General features: G+C 32.5%; 1 protein-coding gene across 3 annotated transcripts in view; it reads left to right on the forward strand.

Moving 5' to 3' along the window:
- COL11A1 (collagen type XI alpha 1 chain) overlaps positions 1-13,985 on the forward strand; it is a 208,297-nt gene that overhangs the window by 77,227 nt on the left and 117,085 nt on the right. For all 3 annotated transcript variants that reach the window (XM_047727896.1, XM_047727894.1, XM_047727895.1), the window contains 8 exons: positions 1,515-1,769; positions 2,712-2,774; positions 4,246-4,287; positions 6,160-6,222; positions 6,971-7,045; positions 8,122-8,205; positions 10,334-10,390; positions 13,697-13,750. In XM_047727896.1, coding sequence (XP_047583852.1) covers positions 1,515-1,769; positions 2,712-2,774; positions 4,246-4,287; positions 6,160-6,222; positions 6,971-7,045; positions 8,122-8,205; positions 10,334-10,390; positions 13,697-13,750 — 693 coding nt within the window. The remainder of the gene's footprint in view (positions 1-1,514; positions 1,770-2,711; positions 2,775-4,245; positions 4,288-6,159; positions 6,223-6,970; positions 7,046-8,121; positions 8,206-10,333; positions 10,391-13,696; positions 13,751-13,985) is intronic.

Below are 13,985 nucleotides of genomic sequence, written 5' to 3' on the forward strand. Positions count from 1 at the left end.
ACTCCTCTAAAGTGAAAATTGTATCATGAAATGATACAATTAGAATTTAGTTCATCTGACCAATAATCATGCATTTTTATGACAGCAAACTTCTTGACAAAATGTAGACTTAGTGGATTTTAGTAGCTTTTTACTTTTTCAAACTTGTTAGGAGTGTGATGTTTACAATTAAATTAATATACCTTACCCTTTTTCATTCTTTCCTATGAAGATGTTTAAGCACATACAGGTATAAAAATCAATGTTCCTGAATTTCAAACTAGACATACAACCTTCTCATGAAAAGATGACAAGTGTCCCAGTGAGGCAAATAAACCCAGTGGTGTTACATGCAAACACATACTTTAGAATAATAACATTTTAGGGTGAGAACAGATTTTAGGTTTCATCTGGTCCAAAATAATCATTTTCCAGAAATGGATATCTTGAGTTAAGATGTCTATTTATCTAACCAAATTCATCTAGCTTTTTTAGATCAGAGCTATGAACATAGTAAATTTGGATTTTGAATAATATTCATCCCTTATAGATAGTATGCCCTCCTTGTCTAAGAATACAAAAGTATTATGGTTTTTGGACATTTTATTTTAGTTAATAATTGCTAAATTAATCATTTAGCCACTTTTTACTCTCATGATTTTACATACTACTAATCTATTCAATACTGTTCTGTCATCTAGATTCACTGTTGTAGAAATCAAGTTACTTAAATGAAATTCTAAAAGGAGCAAGATAAATTATTTAATTTGAATCTCATCAAAATCATAATATAGCTAAAATTACATGAGAACTATGATGCAGATTTATGCCATTGATAATTAGTTATGTGAAAAAGAAAATTATACTAGGTTTATTTTTTTATCTTTGAGGGAGTATTTATTGATATAAAATTTACTTGTAAATGTATATTTATTCTCTGCTCTTTATGAGATTGTACAGTGACATAGTCTGTTTCATTGTCTTGAATTTTGAAGGCTATAGTTCATATTTTACTTGGTTTAAAGAACCCTTTGGTGATATAATACTTCCTTATATACTAGATACTCTGTAAAAATTACAATGGTAAGTCGCTATTAGCATTAATATTTTATTTTTGTGATTGAGAGTCAAGTTTACATGTTTTTTCTGGTAGCAGTTATACTTCATAATGATGATCTGTGAGCTTTGAAAATTAAGCAAAGCTTTAACTTAGTGCATATTTCATTGTCCAAGTCTCAAACTATAAAGTAAATATAAAATTGACTAACAAGCAAATACACATGCTGAATCCATGTGACTATTTGCAGTTTATTGGGAAAAGTACTTTGAAAGCAATATTTCCTTGTACATACCAATGTACAAAAATATTTCTTTCAATGATACTGAAAGGCTATCTTTCTCGGCCTTCAGCCTTGCTTGGGTAACATTTGAATTGCTTCCCGTCACATTCCATCAAACTGTAATTGCAAATGCTTTCCTTGCTTTACTAATAGTAAACTTCATGTTCTTCAACTCCTTGCAACTTAAATTAATAGCCAAATCCAGTTGAAGAAGTATTTACTGAAGAATATCTAACTGGAGAGGATTATGATTCCCAGAGGAAAAATTCCGAGGATACACTATATGAAAACAAAGAAATAGACGGCAGGGACTCTGACCTGCTGGTAGATGGAGATTTAGGCGAATATGATTTTTATGAATATAAAGAATATGAAGATAAACCAACAAGTCCCACTAATGAAGAATTTGGTCCAGGTGTTCCAGCAGAAACAGATATCACAGAAACAAGCGTAAGTCAGTGTTATGCCCTGCATCATTGTATGTCTTATTTTTGGAATATTTCCACATTTATCTTGATGTTTTTTCAAGTATAAAGTACAAGTTGTGTTCTTATGTAAATTGTGAATATTTATTCCTCCCAGGACATCTTGATAGATTCTTCCTCATGGAAATCTTCAGCCGTTGTAGCTCTGCCTATACTACCAGAGTCTTCATCTGAAAGTATAGTCTTGGATAGAATCGTATCCAAATTGTTTTGTCATTGATAAGATTAAAATAGTTATTATTCTGGATAGTAAGTCTGATTTTTAGATTTTTTAAAAAAGATTTTATTTATTCATTTATCAGAGAGGGAGAGCACAAGCAGGGAGAGCAGCCAGCAGAGTGGGAGGAAGAAATAGGCTATCTGCTGAGCCAAGGAGCCAGATGTAGGACTGGATCCCAACACCTTGGGATCATGACCTGGGCCGAAGGCAGCTGCTTAATGAACTGAGCCACCCAGGTGTCCCAGATTATTTTATTTTTTAATTTTGAAAGAACAATTTTCTGGTGATGCTCAGTACAGAACCATATATGTTATTTTTTTCACCTTTTGACCCCCATCACCCATTTCTCCCACCGCTCACCCCCCACCTATATTTTGTTAAATTTAATTTGATGACACTTTTTGTGTAATGCCTTGGAATAATCATTGAAGTCTACATACGTCTTTATCTTTCTGTAATAGGCCTTTAACAAACAATTGTTTCATCTCATTCAAGAATTGCATTAATGCTCATTTTATTTTCCTTTTCATGTTTTCAGTATCTAAACATTCAATAGGTTTTTGTTTAAAAAAAAACACATTTTAATAGGTTGTTTTTAAATGCACTTAGATGATTAAATCTTCTTAAAAAATACTTAAATGGCCTTAATTACTTAAAGACAGGTTGCTTGAATTTTTCACTCAACAGATAAATGGCCATGGTGGATATGGAGAAAAAGGGCAGAAAGGAGAACCAGCAGTAGTTGAACCTGTAAGTATTGGTGTGAATACATTGTAAAGGTTGGTACAATTAATTAATTTATATTTTGAGCCATCATCACCCTACAGTATTATATATGTTTGTATATTTCCATTAAAAATTCTAATGTCCAAGTGTTTAAAATGTGCCATGAATAAGTGAGATAGTGAGGCCGTTTCTGGCAAGTGAAATTTTAATTAACCAAAAAATATAGAGACATGAATTTTGGAATTTGAAAGTAGCTGAAATTTGTCTAGTCCAATTCTCTTGTTTTACGACAAAGGAACCTGAGATCTGCTGAGATTCACATGTTCGTGGTTGAGACATAACCAGATGTTAGCTTTTCTAACTTTCTTCAATTTCTCTAACTTAACATTATTAGAAATATATTATTTGACCTAAATATTTTCTTGTTTCATATCCAAATAATATCATGTTAATAGATATCATATTTCACATCCAGATAATATCATATTGTCATGATATGAAAATATTACTTTTAAAATTCACTTCCTTTTCTCCCATCTAACAAATGGTCTAATTCACTCCAAAAGTGATTTTTAAAATTTATGTTAATGTTATTACTACTCAAGATATTGGTAAAAAGCAAATTGTTACCAGAAAGCAATTTTACTATTGTTCTCCCTAATCAACTTGGGGAAACCATTGCACTAGAACTAAAGGTAATATGCTTAATTGTTTGCCTCAAGATCATGAAAATCATTTCAAAAGTTGCAAGGACATAAAAACTGAAAAACAGGGTTGGGGGAGAGTCAAAGGTCAAAATGATATGTCTATAAGGACATTGCTGGCTATTAACTGTATTACTCCAAAATCTGAGAAATTGTGCCTGAAAAATTTTTTTTTTCAGAAAAAATATGCCCTTACTTTGAAAATTTACAACCAGCCTTCTAAATGATTAAACAATTTAAACAATTTCTGGTAGTAGAATCTTAAACTTTGAGGAATGAGTTTCTTTTCCTGAAACAGTACTTTATCCTCTTGTCTATTGAAGAGCTTATCTCATGTTTATCCCCAATTGTTTTGCTTGGACTTTTTTCTCCTTTCCCTGAATTAAAGTGCACAGGTGCCACTTAACTTCCACTCTTTCATTCACGTGGTAGATATTATTAAATTCTACCTTTGCACCACGCATTATTCCGGGTGCTAGGGAAAACTTGGTCAAATTTATAGCTTTGTCCTTCTTGGGAGCATATTGCATATTCTCCTTTTAATATTACTTTCCTGAATATTTATTTCTTTTCTAATTAGTTCACCAATTCTCCGAGGACAGGGACTATATTTTCTTACCATTTTAAACTCTCTCCCTTCTGCATGCAAAACTATTTGTAATGGGTTTTACATGGTAGAAACAGAGAATTTCTGAAATGCAGTGATGTGGTGCTTTGTTAGAACTTCTTCGGTGAGAGGTCAGGGGTTCCATTTTACTAGTGGTGAGTCTCTGCCTTTTTTTTTATTATAGGGGATGCTTATTGAAGGACCCCCAGGACCAGCAGGACCTGCGGTATGTAATTGTGTCAAGATAATTTTTTATTGATTTTTTAAAAATAATCAGATATTTAGGGGCCCCTGGGTGGCCCACTGGGTTAAGCCTCTGCCTTCTGCTCACGTCATGATTTCAGGGTCCTGGGATGGAGCCCCGCATCGGGCTCTCTGCTTGGCGGAGAGCCTACTTCCCCTTCTCTCTCTGCCTGCCTCTCTGCCTACTTGTGATCTCTCTGTCAAATAAATAAATAAAATATATTTTTTTAAATGAGATATTTAGGATTTCTATTACATTATTGAATTTATGTATTTTATATTAATTTGAGTATTGAATGACAGAGGCAAACAGCTTTTCTGAGGGCCTGGTGGCCTTGAATTATTGATTTGGCTTTCCAAATGTTACTCTTTTGAGAGCCGTGGAATTTTAATTTTCTTTCCTTCTTTCCCTCCTTCCTTCCTTTGCTTAAATATCTCTGTATCCTTTAACCTCGTTTTCGTTAGGATCAAAGGAACAAGACTGACGAAAATCAAGCAAAGCTTTATTTTGCGCCAAGCATTGAAAATCAAACAGACCAGTCAGGCCCTCTCTTACAAAGAGGCAAAGACGACCAGGACACCGACCCCGACTACTTCCCTTACCTGACGACTCCCCTACCCCCCAACCCGACGACAACCTCCAACCCGACAACAACCTCCTACCCCACTACCCCACAACAACCTCCTACCTGGCGGCGCCGCTTGCCGGTGAGGCTGCTCCCCTGCGAGGCTCATGACGCTTCCGATGACTACCCCAATGATCCTGACACTCCCAATGACGCTGCTCCTGAGGATCCTGACTCCACCCCCCGCCTCCCCCATGCTGCTCCCAACGACCTTGATGCTATCACTATCACTTCCCTGCCTCACAGACTAACCTTTATAGAGGTGGGCCATACACAGGTGGCCAATGAAATTGCAATACACAGGGTAAACTTCATAGTCATGCTAGGTCGGCAGTATGGGTGACCAATTGAATTTCAACTCACCACAGCAAATATATGTATGCCCCACTGATTGGATGTCTCTATCCGGCTGGCCCGCCCCCATATCCGGGGCCTGCAAGCAAGTTCCTCCAGGAGGGGCAGGGTCAACCCAAGCCCACAATGAAATGGCTCCCTCTGGCCAACCAGGCCCTTACAATTTTCAAGTTTCATCTGAAAGTTATGATAGTGGAAAAAAGTCATCTTTGTTTTTATTAAAGAAGTATAGGTATACCTCAATAGATGGAGTTGAGAATTCTAAGTAGACAGTAGCTGCTTTATCTGTGCTTCTGAATAGAGTGATTATCAGTTTCCATTGTCACTTCCTAGTGATGCTGATGTCACTCAGTGTGTCTTTATTCTCAGGTAGTTGTACTGATCTGACTTTGTGAGAAATCACTGTCTTTTGTGGAATTAATTAAGTTCTTGTCATCTGAAATAGATATGTTATGCTGATGCCTTTAAATACTTTTTATCCACAAAGGAAAATGTAAAAATGCCTCCAAGCTAAACAATTTCTACATTTCAACTTTGCTATCACATTTCTGAGGTCTAATTGTCTGAGTATAACATTTCTTCATTAAGAATTGGGAACCAACTTCTACTTCAGGGACTTTATATTGGCATAGTCTCCTTTCCTGTTTTTCCTTGGAATGTCTGCTTCAACCCTGAGAGCAGCTTCATAGAGGAATCGCTGAGTTAGTGACAGAGTGGTTCCTATATGTTGTCTTTTTATAGGAAGGTAAATAGGGCAATTGTTTGGGTGACAAGTGTATATTTGTGAAATATAAAATGAGCTCTTGATTTTGGTAGGATGAATTTGCCTGAATGATAATAAGAACTGACTCAGATCATGATTTATTTCTTTGTAGGGTCTTATGGGTCCCCCTGGTCTACAGGGCCCCACTGGACCTCCTGGTGACCCTGGAGAGAGGGTGAGTGAAGAGATTTTTTATTAAAAAAAATAATAACATAGATTAAAATAATTATAAAATATTCTACAAGCTTAACATGTTATCCTTCTCACTGGAAAGACAGAGAAACCTGTGAGTTCATTGTCTAACATTTTGGTTAACTTTTCTAACTATAATTTTAGAAGTGAGGATGAAGACTGTGCATTTACCTATGTTATAATTAGTAAGAAAACTTTTATTTTCAACAAATTTCCACATTGAGATGAACCTGCTACGTTAGATTCAGTTCTTTAGTCTCAGTTGAGACAGGTTTTCCATGAACTCTGATCAGTATTTAGTTGGATTCTGATAGACTGAGTTAATAATCCTGAATTCTAATTTGAAAAGCATGTCCTAGATTGCATGGTAAAATAGACCACTTGTCTTAAGTCAGTCCAAACTCTTTAAAAATCTCTCCCTGTTTTTCCTCCATCCTTGAGTAGCCAATAACTTTGTGCATTATTAAAATCCTGTAAAACTAGTGCAATGAAAAACAACCCTTTCAGGGCACCTGGGTGGCTCAGTCAGTTAAGCCTCCAACTCTTGATCTCAGCTCAGATCTTGATCTCAAGCCCCATATTGGGCTCCATGCTCAAAAACAAAACCCTTTCTAGGAGGGGAAAACAAATGCAGATTAGTTAATGTGGACTAATTTTATTAAATGCTATTCTATTTCTAAAAAATTTGGCTCTTTAATTTATTTATTAATTTTGATGATTTACTTTCCTAGGGTCCCCCAGGACGTCCTGGCTTACCAGGGGCTGATGGTCTGCCTGGTCCTCCTGGTACCATGTTAATGTTACCGGTATGGGTTTTCTTATTGCTATAAAGATAATTTAATACTTCATCATCTTATTGTTGAAAAATATTGCTGAACTGTATTACAGATCAATTAACTAAAAACCATTGTATGAAGTAGAAATACTTGAAGTCAAGCAGACTTTAGAAATAACTGGAAATTTTATTAGAGCAAAAATTTGGTCAATATCAATCTCTGCATCTGAACTAAGGTTTTGTTATTTGATTAGACTTTGACAGCAAAGCTTAGAGGTTGTTCTTAATATTTCCAACCACGTGCTTTATCCTGAGTCATATGATTAACATGCATTTCATGTTTTACTTAACATAAATTTAATATGCTATTTATCACCACAGAGATAACAGTTGATGCTTTTTAAAGAAGATATATTTATATTGTCATTATTCATTGCTCAAAAATTGTTTTACCATAAGATTGCTTTTTAAAGTTGCCCTTGTTCTCTAGGAAAACAAACAAACAAACAAAACTTTAATTTGTTTAAGTGCAATAAAATTTCAAGTAATCAGTAAGAAATTTACTCCTGCTGCATTTTGAATTAAAATTAAAAAAGTAGCTTTAGGATTTTAGAATTTTATGGAAAGATACTGGGAGGGTGAGTTTCCTATTATAATTACTTAACAAAAAAATAACAAGATGAATTTATCTCAAGGGCGATTTTCACTGTATTCATAGAGATTCCAAAAGTTTTGCTCAACAAAATAGCAATTGATCTATAACCACCACTGAACTGAGTACATTTGGAATTTTTACAAATGAGTAAATAGAGGGAGGTAGCATTTGTACAGGTAAAAAATATAGGATGACTTATTCCAGATTTTTCAGAGGTTATGGAATTTAAAATTGGAAATCTCTAGTCTTTTCTACAAATGATAAACATGATCCAGAGAACTTCCAATATGGGCAGAAGAATTTTAAAAAAGAAATCTAAGTATCTTGATTCATATAAGTGACCTAGTACTTTTGTAAAATCCAACCATTTTCAGTAAATAGTTTTTAATCAATAATTAAGGCACTATTTGACAAAGGCTAATTTTGAGCTTCTTTATGTTCTCTTTCCTTAGTTTCGTTATGGTGGTGATAGTTCCAAAGGACCAACCATCTCTGCTCAGGAAGCTCAGGCCCAGGCAATTCTTCAGCAGGCCCGGGTAAGAAAGAATGAGATGTATTCCCATAAGCTGATTGTGTGTGTGTGTGTGTGCATGTGTGCGTATGTGTGTGTGTGTGTGTGCGCGCGCGCATCTGGAAGATGCTACTATTATAAACAAAATACTTCTGGATTGTACACTGAATTTGGACAGAAAAAATGCTGAGGTTATAACCTATTTTTTCCAGTAAGAATATTTTCTTTAATTGAATATTAAAGTTAAATGACTGACCCTTGCAGTATTGCCATTTATAATTCTGGCAATAACACACAAACCATAACACATATTTTCTAATATTTTTTTGAAGAGTACTGACTGATTTACACCTAACACTCTCTATTGCTCACATACAGCTTCTGTTAAGAAAGAAATTGATGATTTATAAAAGTAAAAGAATAAGGTTTGAAATATTTTTTTTCCTGCTAATCTAATAAATTATTCAGGATAGCTCAAATAATCCAGCAAATTAAGTTTTTGTAAGCATTCTCCTATAAGAAAGAAACCTTCAAATATGTATTTAAGTTCTAATCATAATCTATAATGTTTATACAAAATCCATTGTTTATAATCATTCATTAGCTGAAAGTTTCCACTATCTCTATCTTATAAGACCTATAATTATATTTAAACTCACCTCAATTAAAAAGTCTAAAGAATGGACTAGGAAAGAGTTGAAAGTCGTATAATACTTTTATTCCTAGTATAGGATTTTTCTTTAAGGAAAAAGGAAATAAAGGGCTTACATTTGGTATGCATATGGACCCACTTTTTAGGTGATATAAATCATTTCTGTGATAACTTTGGATAAATTTATGAGTATATAAAATTTAACATTTATATGTCTATCATACATTTATGAGTGTATAAAATATCTGAAAACATAAGTAAAGAGTATAATTTACTCGATTTATTTACATATTTGTTAAATATGCCAATCTGGAAAAAATGCCATTATTTGGTATATTATTATGCCATCATGTATAAAGACAGACATTTAAGAATTTGTTTACTAGGCCTTGGCTTAACACTTACCTAAAAGTATTTAAAATAATTTGCTAATGATTCCTACAATTCATCTTATAAATTATATTACTTTCAACAAATTTAAGGTAATTATTTGAGCTTAAATGTTTTATGAGGCCATTGAATTCCTCATTTTATTAGAACTTTTAACCTATTTGGAAATAGGTAGCAAGCATTATAATTCCAATTTTTCAGATATTTAATCTCAAGGATTAAGAAGTGTATTGTCAAAAATCTCATGGTGAGTCAGTAGTGGAACTTTGGAGATACTACTGTTTTCATCTCATGCACTTTTCTAATATGATTTTACATATTATTTCTGTTACAGTATTATTTTTTATATCTGTTTTGATAATCTAAATATTCATCTTTGGAATCACTAATATTAAAAAATAGCTCACCATACTAATTTAACATCTATCAAATATTTACCCTGTGTACTCCACTTGTTCCAGCTTTTTCAAGTTTGCTAATTTCACATTTCTAATACTCAGTATCAATAGTGCATGTAATCAATCTATCATGCCTATTATTATACAAAATGAATGTATTTTTCTTGTAATGTTAAATTTGGGATTTGGTAAAAAGAAGTGTATTAGCATATTTTCTGGTCAATTTTGCTTGCTATCTGGCTTTAATTGTTATAGTTTTTCCTAAAATATTACTAGAATCTTTTTATTTAAAGCACCTCAAATTGTTCACTTCTAAAAGGATTTTCAATGATAAGTGTGCCAGCATGTTTAAGAGACGTCTATATGTTATTCTGAAGCTTGCTTCAGAGTAGAAAAATTATAAAATATTAGATATACTAAAATCTATTTTAACTTTTATTGTTGAATATATGTCATTATAATATCATCATATTAATATATGGTACAAGATTGTATACAAGATACAACAGTTTAAAGAAAATTAATACTTGTTTAGGTCATTTGTCATTCTAGAAACTTGCAGTTCTTCAGTAATCAGGCACTCTTTCTGGCATGTAGCTATTATACTTGTGTTGATCATCTGTTACTTAGAGGTAGCTTATGCAAGTGAATATTATGGTTTAATATGCTTGTCCAGGAGAGCATCCCTGAGTTTGATCTTCTTTATTTTCTAGATTGCTCTGAGAGGCCCACCTGGCCCAATGGGTCTAACTGGAAGACCGGGTCCTGTGGTATGTTACTCAATAAGATAATGTATGTTTAAATCCACATATTAGTAGTTCCTTGTGCAGCTTGGCCAAGCTTTGTTCATATTTCTAGCTGATGAAAAAAGCATACACCTACTTATGCTTGATTTTGTTTCCATTTTAAAAGTCTATTTCAATCCAGTCCTCAGTAAGTTTTGATAAAAAAGTTTCAATGAAGAATTTTCAAATCAAATAAATACAATAAAAAATATAATTGAGTCATATATCTATTAATTTTTCAAATCATAAATGTAATTTAATTGCATAATATTCCAAGTTATTAAAATTTAATTTGACATTAAATTATTATGTTAAATAGAATTTTCATCAAGGAAAAAAAGTATTTGAGGTCAGTTAAATTATTCCATAATCTGGGAAGCAAGTAGGATACTTGGCTTAAACTTGAGTTTGCCTTCAGTATTCCACAAAGTGCTTCATATATTAGAAAAATTAATTTGTCTTTTGGAAACTGTTGGAAAATGACAGTGTTTTAGTTTTCCATGCAACCTTGCTAATAAGCTAATATTTTCCAAGTGATTTTTAAAAAATATGTTCAAATATTTTGAAATGTTTACCAAATGTTAAGCAATGTAGCAATTCACAAAAAAACCACAAAGATTCTTTTCAAGTCATATTTTTTCTTAAGAGAAAAGAAAATCATAGGAGTCCAACCTCAGCTCTGATTGATTTTAGAATTAATTAAATAAATAATTTTTATTTAAAGTATTTCTTTTTCTGTTAAAACAAGCCATTCTTCCTGTTCATTCATATGGTTTTATATGTTTTCAGTGTATTTTATGGAAAATTTCTAGTTTATAGAAAGCATTACTGTGAACATTAAAATCTTACATGTTAGTTACTTAGTAGACACAACAAAATAATTTTATTCAAGTTCGAATCAAGCTAATAGTCTCCTAATTATTTAATCTGTTTTACTGATCTTATTAATTAGGATGTTCAATAGTTTTCTTCATATATTTTATTCAAAGATTTGTTATGTAGTGTACATAAATTTTTGGTTCTCTTAGTTCAGTCTTTATAATTTGTACAGGTTATATATTTTGAAGGTTATACAGTCAGGTATATATACTCAATGATATGGGCTCATATAGAACATATGTTCTGGCAAAATAAGAAACATGGAAGAGTCTATGTTCCTTAACAAATGAAGAAACAGTTAGTATTTAATAGTTTGTTAGTGATAACTCAAATTCACATGACTGAGGAAAGCCAGCAGTATGCTAAAGCTTTATAAATCTGGGGACAGAAGAATTATCTGCATATTTTATTAAAAATAACAGTTCCTGGGGCCCCAAACTTGAGATTCTGTCATTCAGGATTGGTGTGGCAAAATATATTTTTAATGAGTGCACCAGGCTGATTCTAAGCATGTTTGGGAAATACCGCCATATATTACTTAATTTATAAATATCACTCCAGGGTCTCTGAAACTGCATTTTCCAAAGGAATTTTCCTTCATATCATCCTGACAAGCATAAACCTTAGTGGGTTTGTAGAGGGTCAGGTAGTGAATAGCAGAAGCAGTGTAAGCATGTTCCAGTAGCAGTTCCTGTTTTCACCAAGCAATTACTGAGGGTAAGTCATGCACAACGTGTTGGCAAGGAGAAAAAATTGGCAACCACATACACATTCTCAGTGTACATACATTGGATACAAGATTAATTGATTTCACTACTTAAGTCTTTGTAATGGGAACCTTTATCTTACTTAAGTATTAAAAATAGATGTTGAGATAAAAACATCATTTTGCTTCTTTTCACCATTTTCTCTTCTATTATCCTTTGCTCCAAAACTTCAAATTATGATAGACTTTCAGATATCTGTTTATCCTAGAGTCTAAAACTATTTTATATAAAAGAAAAAAAGTCTACATTAATATATTAAGATACAAACATAAATATTCTTCCAATGAAACATTCTTCATTCAATTGTTTTCTCTGATTGCTTTCCTAGACAAATAGAGGCTTACACTATAAAACCTATAGGAAACATAGAAAATACTGTGGTTATTTTTTCTATTCTGTTACTGTCAGTTATTGCATGATAATTTTTAGAGTAAGTGTTTGGACAAAATAATTATAATTTGTTGAATAGGTAGTGCTTATATACAGGGAATATAATGCAGTAAATTAATTAAAAACAAATTGATTGTCCTATAAAGGTGTTCAATTCAGTGATTAATAATCTAATTTAATATAGAACCCCAGGTTTTCTCTTGAAAAAATTTAGTTGCAAGAATTCTTAATTAGGAGCGCTAAGTCTATTATTGTTTAATTTTCCAGGTTAGAATATTCAGGTTACTTGACTTTCCATATTTCCTAGGAGTCAGATTAATAGTTATTTTCCTTTAGAGCCACCAGGAGGCTCTAAATAGCTAACATTTCCCGACTTAGCACAATTTTGATCTTTTTGTATAATGATTCAATACACCATTATTTGAATATATATTGATTTAAATATATCAGAAACTTCTTAAACACCCGACATATACTTCTTTTGTACGAAGCAACTGTTATCACCATGTTCAATGTTAATATCCTAAGGCTTTTTAAGGGAATGAACAACAGCCTAGTATTTATTTTTAAAACAACACTTTTATAAAGTGATTTTATATTTTTCTGGTTAATGTGCCAGGTTTTTATTGCACTTTTTGAGTTATGTAAACATTTGTAAGAGGCTTTTGTCATAAGGACTTTTTCTTGTAGGAAATAAAAAAACCACTTTGGGAAAAATTCTTTGACATTATTTCAGGACAATTATAATGATGGTTGTAGCATCTGTTTGACATTTTATTGCTATATAATTCAGTGTCTGGGAAATTTCTGAGTGTAAACGCAATAACGTTTTGCCAAGTCCTTGCTGTATAAATGGATTCAGTGTATACCTGATTCAGTAAAAATGTGAATCAGGTATACTGTGATGTAGAACTACATCACAGTATAATAAATAGTGCCTTGTGTATTGTTGTAAGTACTGTGATGGCATGCACTTTAAAGAAAATTTCAATGTGATTTCATGAAATTGGCTTCTGTGTAGTTATGTGTAAAATAGAGACTTAAAGATAGTTTACACACTGGAATGCAATAAATCTGAGAAGAGATATATTTCAAAGGGCTTGCAAATTTTATTGTATTAATTAATAAAATTATACCAATTTGATGAAACCTGTTTTGAATGGTGTTTGACTCTTTTACATGAAAATGGTAGGATAACAGTAGTTAGGGAATTATTAGTCAATTAAATGATTTTATTCTTTCTTTTTCTCTATAGGGGGGGCCTGGTTCATCTGGTGCCAAAGGTGAGAGTGGTGATCCAGGTCCTCAGGTAAAAAAAAAAAAAAAAGTCTATTTCACTTATTTTATTTTTGACTTCATTTTATCCTGTAGGGTAATTGAAGTATCTGCCATCTGTTTTATGAGTAAAGAAATTACTTAAATTACTTTTAAGTTCATATCACCTCCTTAAAAAAATTAAATTGAAAAATCCCTAAGGGCCAGTTGACTGCCAATAACTTGATTAATTTAAACAATATTAAAAGAAGATAATAAGCTAGGATGGA

Source organism: Lutra lutra, chromosome 4 (assembly GCF_902655055.1).
Source record: "Lutra lutra chromosome 4, mLutLut1.2, whole genome shotgun sequence".
Classification (NCBI taxonomy): Eukaryota; Metazoa; Chordata; class Mammalia; order Carnivora; family Mustelidae; genus Lutra; species Lutra lutra.